This window comes from Manacus candei, unplaced genomic scaffold, assembly GCF_025592945.1.
Source record: "Manacus candei isolate 608988 ecotype Guabito, Panama unplaced genomic scaffold, ASM2559294v1 h1tg000029l, whole genome shotgun sequence".
In the NCBI taxonomy this organism is placed as follows: domain Eukaryota; kingdom Metazoa; phylum Chordata; class Aves; order Passeriformes; family Pipridae; genus Manacus; species Manacus candei.
This window is the reverse complement of record NW_026138077.1, coordinates 371,827-384,317: the sequence shown is the minus strand read 5'-3', so window position 1 is coordinate 384,317 and position 12,491 is coordinate 371,827. Positions and strand designations below refer to the sequence as shown.

The following is a 12,491-nucleotide window of genomic DNA, read 5'->3' as shown; positions in this document are numbered from 1 at the left end:
GAAAGCAGCAGTGCACATCAAGGCTAAGAAATCCCATGGGACTTATGTACCAGATCGTGATCCTCCTTAGCCATTTGGAGTCAATCTGGGCTTGTTTCACCCCTTCTGCAGAAAGATTTGTGCCATCCTTGGTGAAACCCAAACCCAGTCTTGGCTTTTTGTGAGGAAATGGAGAGGAGAGATGTAAAGCTCGTCTCCGCTCAGGCTGACAGCCCGTTTCACACCCTCAAACCTGACCCACGTCTCCTAAAGCACAGCTCCCCTCTGCACACAGCTAGGCTGCTTATTGCCAGGGAATGGCTCCTGGGCACAGTTCCCTGGGCTGCAGTAGCTCATGTTCACACACCAGGGCTCCCTGCACTACCAATTCCCCTCCCGTTATTCCCTGGTGAGCCTGTCAGAGCACCCAGCACACAATCGGAGCTCAGCACTGTGGCTGCCTCCGAGCCTGTCCTAGGGAAAGACTTAGCCCTCAGAGGGAAAACACATCACGGAATACTGCAAGCTGGAAGGGATCCACAAGAATCGTCAGGGTTGGAAGGGACCTCTGCAGATCACCCTGTCCAACTGCCCTGCCAGGGCACGGCCACCTGGAATCATGGAATCATAGAATCATGGAATCATAGAATCATGGAATCAGCTGGGTTGGAAGGGACCTCCGAGATCATCAAGTCCAACCCTTGATCCACTACCGCCGGGGTTCCCAGACCATGGCGCTCAGTGCCACATCCAGTCTTGTCTTAAACCTCCGGGGACGGAGAATCCACCCCTTCCCTGGGCGGGTTTGGAATGTCTCCAAGACAGGGACACTCCACGACCTCTCTAGGCAGTTTGTTCCAGCGCTCTGCAATCCTCGGCGCAAAGTTCTTCCTTGTGTTGAGGTCAAACTTGTTGTGTTTTAATTTACGGCGATAAACATGGATCATGAAGCCCCTGAACAGGACCGTCCCCAGCAATCCCAGCCCGTGCCCGAGGGCGCTGCCCAGACGCCCCCTGAGCTCTGCCAGGCTCGGTGCCAAGCCCGCGGCCCGGGCAGGATATATTGACCGCTTGGCTGTGCACAGATCCCGTTTTTACCCTGACACGAGGCTCTGCGGTCCGTACGAGCTTCAGGACTCTCTGCCCCCTCACACCGCACCCCCTCTGCCCCCACAGAGCTCCGCCCCGCCTGCCCCGCCCATCAGTGACGTCACGAAACCACGCCCCCTCCGCGGACGTCACTGCGCGCGCGCCTTCCCGTCGTGCCCCGCGGGACCCGTTGCGCCTCCCCGGCGGCGGCGGCGCTGCCCGGCCCGGCCTGGTCCCGGTCCCGAGCCATTCCCGGCCTTTCCCGAGCCGTTCCCGGCCTCTTCCCGCAGCCCCCAGCGGGAGCCGCCCTGCCCCGCCATGCCCCCCAAGAAGCAGCAGCAGCCGGCGGGGGGCAGCAAGAAGGCGGACCAGAAGAAGAAGGAGAAGATCATCGAGGTGAGGGAGGCCCCGGGGCCGCTCTCCCGCCGCGGCCTCGCACCGGGCCCGGCCCGGCCCTCCCGGCTCCCGGCGGCTTTCCCGGCTGGAGGGGCGCGGGGAATGGTCGCAGAGCCACGCGCTCGGCGTTCCGGGGGGTGCCGGGGCGGTGCCGCAGCGCCGCCCGGGCTGCTCTGGGTCCAGCGGGGCATTTCCAGGCCGGAGCTGCGCTTGCTCCGGCCGTGATCTGGCAGCGGCCCTCGGCCTTCTTCTCCCCTCTCCTTTTCCCACAGCCCTCCCGGTGCCCTGCGTGTTCCTGTATTCCCCCAGTCCGGCTCGCCGAGGTGTAGGTTTGCGTCCTTGCGGGTCGGACCAGGTGCTCTCTAGAGGTTCCTTCCAAGCTTCACAACTCTGGGATTTCTCGCTCGGTTTAAAACACGGGTGTGGTTTGTTTTGCGGCTTCTTGTTACAAGTCGACCCATGTGACCAGATTTTTTTAAAAGGCTGCGAGAGGGGTGTCTGTGTGTCTATGTGTGTGGCTGTGTGTCTTGGTTATTAGGACAGTCACACCTTATGCTAACAACGACAGAATTTATGCTGAGAGCACACAAGCAGGGCAGTTATAGAAAATTACATATTTGCCTGAATTTATTGGCATAAAAGACAACAGCTGCTCAGCTGTTAAGGCAGAACATCCATGTGATGTGAGTGTTCTTTGGCATCTGAGGCTGCAGGATGTTGTTTCTGTGCTCTTTGGAAATAAGAGGTTAGAGCAGTTGGTCTTGCCTTCTCTTGGCTTTGGACTTTCTTATGCAGAATCTAGCTGCATAAGAAAATTCTACTTATTGCAAAGACATACAGCTGAAAGGGGAAAGGCTTGCCTTGATTGTTAACAATAACTTACTGTATAATTCAAATATGGAGGGATTATATCTTCCATATGGCATTTACAGTGGAAATCAAACGTGTGAATGATAGATTTTCTTCCCCAAATGATTATTTCGACTTCTCACATTAGCACAAAGTAACAGAAGACCAGCTGGTGTTGACACAGGATGTGTTGTAAGTGAATCAGAGCTGTTTATTCTGTAATTATTTTATCACAGATTTTTGGATTGTTAGGGCTTCCAAAATTATCTTTGAACTGAAGTGTTACCACTGGATGAACATCTGTTACTTTTTTCTGGAAGGAAAGGAACGTTGATATCAAATCAAAAGCACAGGTGGTTTTTAATGCAGGTATTTCAGTAACTGCTGCCTCAGATGCTTGTGTGAAAGTGAGATGTATGGGGGTTTTTTTTGTAAGTTGTTTTTACTAGGTTTGGTATGGAAACATCTCATTATCAGTAAAACTGAAGATCTAGAGGAAGAATTGGTTCGGGCAGTAAACAGAAACTTCTGGCAGTGGGGTTTAGGAAGTAGAAACACCTGTCAGGACTTCATGTAGGGGAAAGACTTAAGTACAAATTAGTACAGTTAGAAAATGAAAAGCTTAAAATACTTGGAGTTAAGAAGTGGTATGTTACATGTGGTAACAGGCATCTGCATAACATACATCACATTTATATGTGCCGTGAAGTTTTGGTGCTGAAAAAAATCTCCAGAGCAGTTAATTAGGGGTGAGATAAGAAAGGGTTTATTTTGCCAGGGCTAAGATGTTACAAGACACACACCCCTGTGCCCGAGAGGTTACATTTTGTAATGCCATGCATCCAATCCCAGATGTGCCCACCCTGTGGCCTGTACTCTGGTCCACCCTGGGTCCACCCCCTGAAAATGGGTCTGGGGGTTTTGGGACCCCCTGTTCATCCCACCTTCCTCTTCATCAGAGCACAAAGGGTACAGAGTTACCTAATTCTTGACCGTGTTCTGTGGTTTAGGCCCTGATATGCTGTTCTGCCAACAATCTAGGCCTTGCCTTGACAAAAGACTAAACATCTCTGCTGTATTCAGGGGTAGGATTGATATAGGGAGCATAGAATGGGGTAAGAGGGTTAAGGAATGTGTAAACAAGGGTGCTAGAGAGAAAGGGAAAGGGACAAGGGACAAAGGAGGGAGGGTTGCTGCTTTTAAAACCTACTTATAAAACTTACAAGTCTTACAAATATTAGAAAAATAAAAAAAACATTAGGGCATCAGAATACTTGAAGACAGAAGTAATAAGTGATTTCAGGTAGATAGAAGGAAAAAAGACAGCATTTATGGCTAATCAGTCTTCATATTTTCCTCAGATATTACTTGGGTAGTGTCCAAAAATATCTTGTCCTGTTGCCTTGAGAATGCTGTGTGTACACACTGACACTGGGACACAGGAGAGCTGGTCATAAAAACAAGAGCTCACACAAGGCAGCATTTAGGAGGTTGTGTCAAAGGTTTGTTCTCAAGATACTGTGAGGAATCCACATTTTGTCCATACTGTTTCTTGAATTGCTTGTGTTGCTGGAGGAAATGATCTGTGTTTCACTGAAAACTTGAAAGGAGTGGCAAGGGTGGGATTTTTTTATTGTTTTGTTTGGCTTGTTTTTTTAATTCACTATGGCTATGTTTATCTCTTGATTTAGGACAAAACATTTGGCCTAAAGAATAAAAAAGGTGCAAAGCAGCAGAAGTTTATCAAGGCTGTGACTCACCAGGTGAAGTTTGGTCAGCAAAATCCCCGTCAGGTAAGCATTTATTGTCCAGTGTTTATTGTAATTTTAAGTGGAAACAAGTCTGAATCTATTTGGTAAACTCTTTGGTCCAAGAAACTGAAATTCTGAGCCACTGCCTGCTACTTTACTCTTCTGTATGATGAAATAAAATGAGGTACAATGGTTAGATTATACTTAATCAGAAAACGTAGATTTAATGGAAATATTATAATGGAAATGATGCAGGTCTCTTATTCTCTCAGTGCTGGGGAGGCTGGTTGTTAATTATTTACAGAGCTTTCTGTTCTATGAATAAGCCTGTAGAATAATTACATTTTGTCAGCTAAAGTCATGAGGTCATGTTGCATTCCTTGAATAACATAAGGATGAACTAACAGATGTCAGGTACAATTTGAAAAGTAAAGCTGATATTCAGGTCATTAGGTCTAGGAATTTCTTGTAGTGGAAAAGATTCTTAGTTCTTCTGAAACTTGTCCATGAAATCCCTGGATCTGTGGCATGTATAGGAATACCAGTGTGTAAATGAGCCAGCCTAAAGTCATTTATTTCTTAAATGCTGGTAGCTATTGACTGATGGATGGCAGAAGCAAATTTTTAAACCTGTTTATACCTTTCTTACCTTATAAAATAGCTTTCAGTTAGGGCTGTCCTTGAGAAAGAAGGCATTTTAAAGCAGTTTTCCTCGTGTCCTGAAATGAAAATGCTGTCAGAGTTTTGGCCTTGGTGTTTGGGGGTTTTTTTTTGTTGGTCTGTTGTTGGTTTGTATTTTTAGTTTCTTTGGCTTTTGGGGGTTTTGTTTGGTTTTGTTGTTTTATTCCTTTTTTAAGACAAGCTTCATCTTCATGCCTTTAGAACCCTAGGGTGAAACAAAAGCATTCTGAAGTATTACTTTCTGTAGCTGACATACATGGGTCTGCATGTTATATAGAATAGCATTTGTTAACCTTCAGTATAAAAACTCACCAAGCTGCTAATTCCCTTCTAAAATTTTTTTGAGAAATTCACAGAAATTCTAAGAACAAAGATGCTTTTTTAACATTACACTGTATTTCAGAAAAAAGTGCCCCACATACTCGTACAGGGGTGTTAGTCTCACCAGCTCCCCATAAGGATGAGTGTCAAATAATCACAGAATCACTGAGGGTGGAGAAGACCTCTGAGACTGAGTGCAGACATGCCCCAGCACTGCTGTGTGCATCACTAAACCTCATTCCCAAGTGCCATAGCCACACATTTTTGAATACTTTCAGGGATGATGACTCCACCACTTCCCTGGGCAGCCTGTTCCAATGCTTGACCCCCCTTTCAGTGAAGGAATTTTTCCCAATAACCAAGCTAAACGTTCTCTGGTGCAACTTGAGGCCATTTCCTCTTATCCTGTCACTTGTTACCTTGGAAAAGAGACTGCCCCCCACCTTGCTACAACCTCCTTTCATATCTAATATAACAATGTTTCTCCCATATCCTCTTCCATCTGGTTTCAACCCACTCTGGCAGGGATACAGGCCTTCTCTGGCTTATCCAAAAAGGGTGAGGCAGAGTCAAGTTTTTTTCCTTATACATAAAGTTTTTCTTTCTTAGGTGAGCTTGTTTTCCAGTCCTTGGCCCCCGGGGCCTATAGAATGTGCTGGATTATAAACCACTTGAGGCTGTGGGATTGATGTAGATTGCAATGGTGCTTTAAAAGCACTTCCTAAATTCTGTGGAGAGCTTTCCTGGGACTGCTGCTGGTATACAGGAAGAGAAAAGAGCAAAGCAGCGTGGAGGGGGCTAAAAGGAAAAGGCTTTTTGCACAGTTCTGGAAGGAGCTGCCCTGAGTAGTTGCACTGCAAAAGAGCAATGAATCTCTGGCTCTCAGTGACTTTCCTACCTTAAAGGTGGAGTAGAGGTCACTGTGGCACTAAAGGTATCTGCCAGCATCCCACTGCTCTGACAGATTTGCAATCCCTCCTGTGTGACAGGTCAGTGGACACAAGGGCAGCACTTCTGAGATTTCCAGGCATCACAGGGTCTTTCCTTTCCCCCCTCAAAAACTAATTTAGAATGATTGGCTGTTTTAACGTGCAGTTCTTGGGAAGTCAGTCCTGGCATTCTGATTTTACATTTGTAACTTTGAATTTGGGGTTGTTATAGGCTGCTCAAACAGAAAGTGAGAAGAAATTAAAAAAAGAAGACAAGAAGAAGGAATTACAAGAATTAAACGAGCTCTTCAAGCCTGTGGTTGCTGCACAGAAAATTAGCAAAGGTATGACTGACTGATTTCTCTGCATTTATATTCTCTTATTCATGTAGCTACTTGAGGTAGAATAAACCTTCGAAAACACCAGCTGATATTTTAATAAAGTAAATGTGACTGTTTCCTTCCCCATCTAGTGTACCAAGGAGTTTGTCAGTAATTATTTGACCTTTTTTTGGAAGTTATCTGGGGTCATTAGATCATTAGAATATCAAAAGCTACGCTGATATTGACTGGGAAGCTGAAGATACTTTGATGTTTCTGGTTCATCAGTTGGATGTTTCTGGATGTGTAGCATGATTTTTGTCTGTGTGATGGTATTTAAAGCAGCCTGTCTCCTCAGGGAAGTGTGAACATCCAGGTATTGCAAGGCATATAAGATGGTAACTGTTGTTTTCACAGAAAACTGCTACTCAAATCAGAACAGTAAAAAATTTCCAGTTCTTTCTGTCTGACCTCACAATTAGCAGTGGTGCTTGGTTTTGTAAGTGTGGTTTGTCTTGAGCTTGGTTATTGAACAAACTTAGTTTTGTGATGAAATCTTAAGTTTTTGTTATAACAATTCTGTGTTTAACACTTGGAGGAAACTCTACAATTGGCTGCCATGTGTGAGGAAAAAATGTAATACCTGTTGGAGTGAACTAAATGTTTTCAACTCTGTTCATTTTCTGGAACACACAGAATCATGTGCAGTAATTTTTGACAAAAGAAGTGTGATTTCCATGCATGTTTTTAAGACAAACCTGATACTTGCTCCTTGTGATCAGGAGCAAAGGACAGTTTCCTGTTTATGATCTGCAGTGATCAGCTTTCTCTAAATAAAGTAGCTTTTGACTTCAAGTAATTTCAGAAGGCTAATGTTGCCCAGATTTTTAGATTACATTTTAAACAGGTGTTGCTGTACCTGCTTTTGTCACTGGTGAGTCTCACCAAGAGTGAAAGCAGAAGGGAAAAACTAGAGCTTAAAATCTTATATGTGTATTTGCTGAATATTACAAGTCAAGTATTTCTCATTTGATCATGTCTCATAAATACATTTCTCTCTGCTTTCATTACTTTTCCTAATGACCTCCTAATGGTCAAATAATTCTTTAGTGCCATGGCTTTTACTTAACCTGTAGTTAGATTGATTGAATTGTTTGTTCTATTATAAAAGTTGTTTACTTTGGGGACTATGAACCCATCTTATTTCTGTTACTGAAGAAAGTGGTCTGAATGGGCACAGGTTAAATTGTTATAATTTTTTTCTAGTGATTTCTTGATCTGTTGGGGAAAGGGTAACATTCAGAAGATGCTTTACTGTGTATTAGAGACAAGAATGGGGAAGAAGTTGCACAGTGATCTCTCATCTGTTGTATTATATAAATAAATAATTTGCTCAGGCACACTGCTGTCCATATGGCTTTAAATAGTCAAGTGCCAGCTTTGATACTTAATGCAAATATCATGCAATAAAAGTAAGTGTGACATGTTATTTTAAGAAAGCATATATATTCATGCTATTTTAAAAAGGCATTTCATTCTCTATAAATCCTAGGTGTTTTTCTCAGAATTTCTAATGTATAGATTTTGCTGAAAAATAATGTTAAAATATAAAAACTTTCTTCACTCAGGCGCTGACCCCAAATCTGTAGTTTGTGCTTTCTTCAAGCAAGGACAGTGCACTAAAGGAGACAAGTGCAAGTTTTCTCATGATTTGTCTTTGGAAAGGAAGTGTGAAAAACGGAGTGTCTACATTGATGCCAGAGATGAAGACCTTGAAAAAGGTAAAATACTTTTAGAAAGTTTGATCCTCAAGTTATATGATCTGACCTTCTGGATGTCACCCTCCAACCTTACCTTTTTTTCAGTTGTCTTTTTTTTTTTTATTTATTTATTTTCCCTTGTTCATGCTGAGTACTGTACAGATGGAATGACACATTATTTAGTCTTTAACTGAAACACATTCTATGCATATCAAAACTCAGGCTTTTCAGGAAATTGTCTTGTGAGTGGCATTGGGGAATTTGAAAACTTTCGGAGCCTGCATTTATTTTTCATTGTATAAGCTAACTAAAATAGAAGAATTGCATACTTTATAAAACTGTTACTAGGCAGAAAAGCAACTTCACAGCAGTGTTCAGTACTTGGAATTTTTGTGCAACCATCTGTTTTCTTTTTCTAGATACAATGGACAACTGGGATGAGAAGAAGCTGGAAGAAGTGGTGAACAAGAAGCATGGTGAGGCGGAAAAGAAAAAACCCAAAACTCAAATAGTAGGTGGTCTGTCTTTCTTTTCTTTTCTTTTTTTTTTTTGTAATTGAGCTGTAGTAGAGGGAATTAAGTTCAGACTGGTATTAGATATGTTAATCTAAAGATTTTGGATGGAATCTCATAACTATGTTCTGAGGGCTGGGCTGATAGTATCTCTAATAATATGTTTTTAAAAAAGGCAGAAAGCCCACAACCCCAAGGCTCTTTTCAGTCACTGTGTGTTCTCATGTAAGTTACAAATGGATAGTAGGTAAAGTGCTTTCAAAATAGAAATGCTAAAGGACTCAGTAATAATGTAAGGCAACCTACTTGGTTAGAAGATTCACATATTGTAATTAATTAAGTCTATGATCTCATTGCAGTGACTGCCATATATATTGGCTTATTTTTGTACTGGGTGACATACAAGCACTAGAAGTTTCAAAATTTTCTCCTTTGTGTTGGAATTTGCTGATTGAGTCATTTGTAATTCCTGGGCTCTAAGTTCAACAATATTCTTCAGTTTTGCACTAAATGGTATAATGTTTTAATCCTTTTCTTGTTCTTCGTTTACTTTTTTAATAGCAATGCATGTCACACGTTCCTTCTGTTTTGAGCACAGCTGACTTTTTCAATTACTCATCTTCTGGGGTGTAAAATGCTGGGGATGAAAAGAGAAAACACAGGATTAATCACCATTGTTTTATACAGGTCTGCAAATATTTCCTTGATGCTATTGAAAACAACAAATACGGGTGGTTTTGGGTCTGTCCAGGAGGAGGAGACAACTGTATGTATCGCCATGCTCTGCCTCCGGGCTTTGTATTAAAGAAAGACAAAAAGAAGGAGGAAAAGCAAGATGAAATTTCCTTAGAAGACCTAATAGAAAAAGAGGTAAAGTTGTCAGACAGGTACCTTTTGGTGGTAGTTGTTTTTACTGTCGTTCTACTGGGAAGAGACAGATGTGAAAGACCTGCTAATTTCTAATTAAAAACTGTAAGATGTTGTTGCAGCTGTAAGAACCAGGGGGAAGATGTGTACTATTGGTTCATGGCTTTGTCTAGAAAGCATTACCTAGTGAAGAGAACTAACTATAGCAGCATATGCAGCTGTTGCTTATGCTTTTTTAGGAGCCTTCTATTTCTTACTGCTATTTCTCATTTATCTATTACAACAAAGGCTTCTGGGGCCTTTCTCATCCCCAGCTCAGTCTCCTTAGTTCTGCCATAACTCTCTAATGAGGAAGCAACACCAAGAGAACAGGGCCTTCTGAAGGTGTTGCTGCTCTGCTTATTTCTGTCCCCACTGCTTGGCAGTGTCATTGTGACAAGAACTGAGCTATTATTATTACTTTCTTTCCCCCTTCACTTTCCCTGTTAACTTTCAGGTCAACTCATCTCACTAACTGGAAAATCATGTGTTGAGTCAAACAGTAAGATGATGGTGCAGGTTTGACAGTGCTAAGAGTCAAGAAAGAATTGGAAAGAAATGCTTGCTATTGGTTCCTGGAAAAGTGTAATTAAATTTTAATTTGTTAGAGCCTTTGGAAAGAGTTTCTAGCATTAATCAACCTCTTTCCTTGTGACAGCGTGCTGCCTTAGGACCAAATGTTACCAAAATTACTCTAGAGTGTTTTATTGCATGGAAGAGAAGAAAAAGACAAGAAAAAATTGATAAGGCTGAGCAAGATATGGAGAGGAGGAAAGCAGATTTTAAAGCTGGCAAAGCATTGGTGGTAAGTTCTACAGTCCATGTCTTAATGTAAGGAGAGGGAGTAAATACAGTTTCCTAATAAGGTAGCTGGCCTGGAATTGCTTGGCTTTTTTTTTGGTGTCCTTTTATTTTCTTTCCTTTTTTGTGGTTTGGGGTATTTTTAAGCAGTATAAATTCCTTGAAGTAATACCTGAAGATTTCTTCTCCTGTGAACAGATTAGTGGACGTGAAGTATTTGAGTTCCGGCCAGAGCTGGTTGATGCAGACGATGAAGAAGCAGATGACACCCATTATGTTCAAGGAGCAGGAGATGATGATGAGGTAAAGAACAGGATTAAATTCAAATTTGCATTAAAATTTGAAAGCTTTTCATTTGAGAACTCTTACAGTGCAGTTAATAAGCTTGGTTCTTAATTTAATACTGCCACGGAGTAGATTTGATCAGAATGTTCGTATCGAAGGTGGGAAAGGTTGTTGCAATTGTGCAGAAGTGAGGACTTTTGTGGAAAAGCAGTTCCTGCAGAGCACCCTGGTGTATTTTTCAGATGGAAGACCCTGTGTGCATAAATGATGTGGATTTGAACCTGTATGTCCCCAAGGCAGTGGAGGAGACTGGTATTACAGTGGCTAGTCCTGAGCGATTCAGCACGTACACTTCAGTAGAAAAAGATGGTAAGTTCTTCACTGAGGCATCACTAACAGAGCATTGTTAGTTAGGAGATTGCCCAAGGTAATGGCAATTTGACTCCTCCACCCTTTTTAAACCAATAATTCAGTTCTGTTAGTGGTACATGTAGTTACTAAAGCAAAGGCTTATAGTAAATGCTTTGTACTTACCTTCTTCGTGGCCACTTCTAGTACGTCTCTAAGGGGCTTGTTCTAAGTTCACCTTTTTTTCTTTTTTTTGATTTTTGTAAACCATAGGATGAACAATATAAGAAAGATCCCAGCTTTTATTTGTTTGGGATTTTTTTCTATTTAGCTTGTAACTTCTTAGAACAAAGTCCTGATCTTGATGCACTTGTGGAATGCATGCCCCGATCTTTAAGAGCAAGAGACTTTCAAGTGCAGACATTGGGTAGGAGCAGCTCATTGTTTGACCCAGTTATGAAAATAGCAGTTTGAGGAGATGGGAGTTGGAGGGTTTTTGTTTTTTTTTTTTAACCTGTTTTCATAACTGGTTATCCAGACCTGCATGTTAAGCAGGTACATGCAATTTAACCAATATGAATTTCAAATAAAGTAACTTCTACACAGTCTCAAAACTTGAAAGCAGGTTCGGTAGGATTGTGAGTTCGACTTGGTGATTAGGAAACTTGTGACACTGAAATCCCTAAGAATTATGTTTATTTTCAGATAATAAATTAAGTGAAGCTTCTGGTGGTGATATAAACAGCAGCGAGCAAAATGATTTAGAGGAAGATAATGATGGAGATGGGGAATTGGAAAATGGAGTAATTGATGCTGTTCCAGTTGATGAAAATCTGTTTACTGGAGAGGACTTGGATGAACTAGAAGAAGAACTAAACACTCTTGATTTAGAAGAATGAACTAAAAAGCTCAAGTGAGGAATTAAATCTATGTGACAAAGTGAAAACTGACTACATTTTTTCTCCTTTTTGAATAGAATTCTTAAACAAGATGTTTTTGGTTATGCAGCTGAATATGATGGGCACGTGGTATCCCAGGAATGTTTTCCTTCAATCTCATCTACTCCAGTCTTGACTATGCTCACAGTAAAACTTTCAGAGTAGGTCAGAATTACTCAACAGCTGAATTTGCAGACAGTGAGATTAGAACTTTCAACTAAAAGTAAGAAGTGTAACTGCTTTGCCAGTATGCAAGTGGGCAATTTGACACCAGGTACAGTATAAAAATCCAAGTATTCGTTCTTCACAGAAGTTGCATTTTTATTAGTGATTGGTGTTGATCTTGAAACTGCCTGAAGTGGTTTTTAGGCAGGACACTCTAATGGAGCTGATGCAGATTATGCTTCTTTAAGTGGTGATTAGCTTTACTTGATCAGCTGGATACTGAAGATTGTCAACTGATAGATCATACAGTACAATGTGGTGCCCTCTGTTTAAAATATTTTAAACTTTCTCACCACCTTTTGCCAATAAATCTGTAAATAAAAACTATCAACTTTAAAATACCTGTGTTGATTTTTCTCTGCTGAGTTAGGATATCAAACCAAACCGTTAAGAACTGGGTT

The 12,491-nt window shown here is 41.8% G+C and overlaps 1 protein-coding gene across 2 annotated transcripts; it reads left to right on the top strand.

The window, feature by feature from the left end:
• Positions 1-1,240: 1,240 nt before the first annotated feature.
• ZC3H15 (zinc finger CCCH-type containing 15) lies at positions 1,241-12,429 on the top strand. 2 transcript variants are annotated; one of them, XM_051791139.1, is made up of 11 exons: positions 1,241-1,464; positions 4,005-4,106; positions 6,228-6,339; positions 7,944-8,096; positions 8,495-8,586; positions 9,275-9,457; positions 10,152-10,298; positions 10,493-10,597; positions 10,822-10,948; positions 11,259-11,354; positions 11,633-12,429. In XM_051791139.1, exons 1-11 carry the CDS (start codon positions 1,387-1,389, stop codon positions 11,824-11,826), a joined length of 1,389 nt encoding a protein of 462 aa, XP_051647099.1. In that variant the 5' UTR covers positions 1,241-1,386; the 3' UTR covers positions 11,827-12,429. The 2 variants fall into 2 exon arrangements, with proteins under 2 accessions (XP_051647099.1, XP_051647100.1); XM_051791140.1 differs by lacking the exon at positions 11,259-11,354 and having other exon boundaries at positions 1,243-1,464.
• The last annotated feature ends 62 nt before the right edge of the window (positions 12,430-12,491 follow it).

What these genes read in the sequence shown, in the direction of transcription:
- ZC3H15 (XM_051791139.1), top strand. Translation starts at nt 1,387, where the DNA reads ATGCCCCCCAAGAAGCAGCAGCAGCCGGCGGGGGGCAGCAAGAAGGCG. An exon ending in AAGACCTAATAGAAAAAGAG is followed by an intron (nt 9,458 to 10,151) that starts GTAAAGTTGTCA and finishes TCCTTGTGACAG; the next exon opens with CGTGCTGCCTTAGGACCAAA. An exon ending in CACTTCAGTAGAAAAAGATG is followed by an intron (nt 10,949 to 11,258) that starts GTAAGTTCTTCA and finishes TTTTCTATTTAG; the next exon opens with CTTGTAACTTCTTAGAACAA.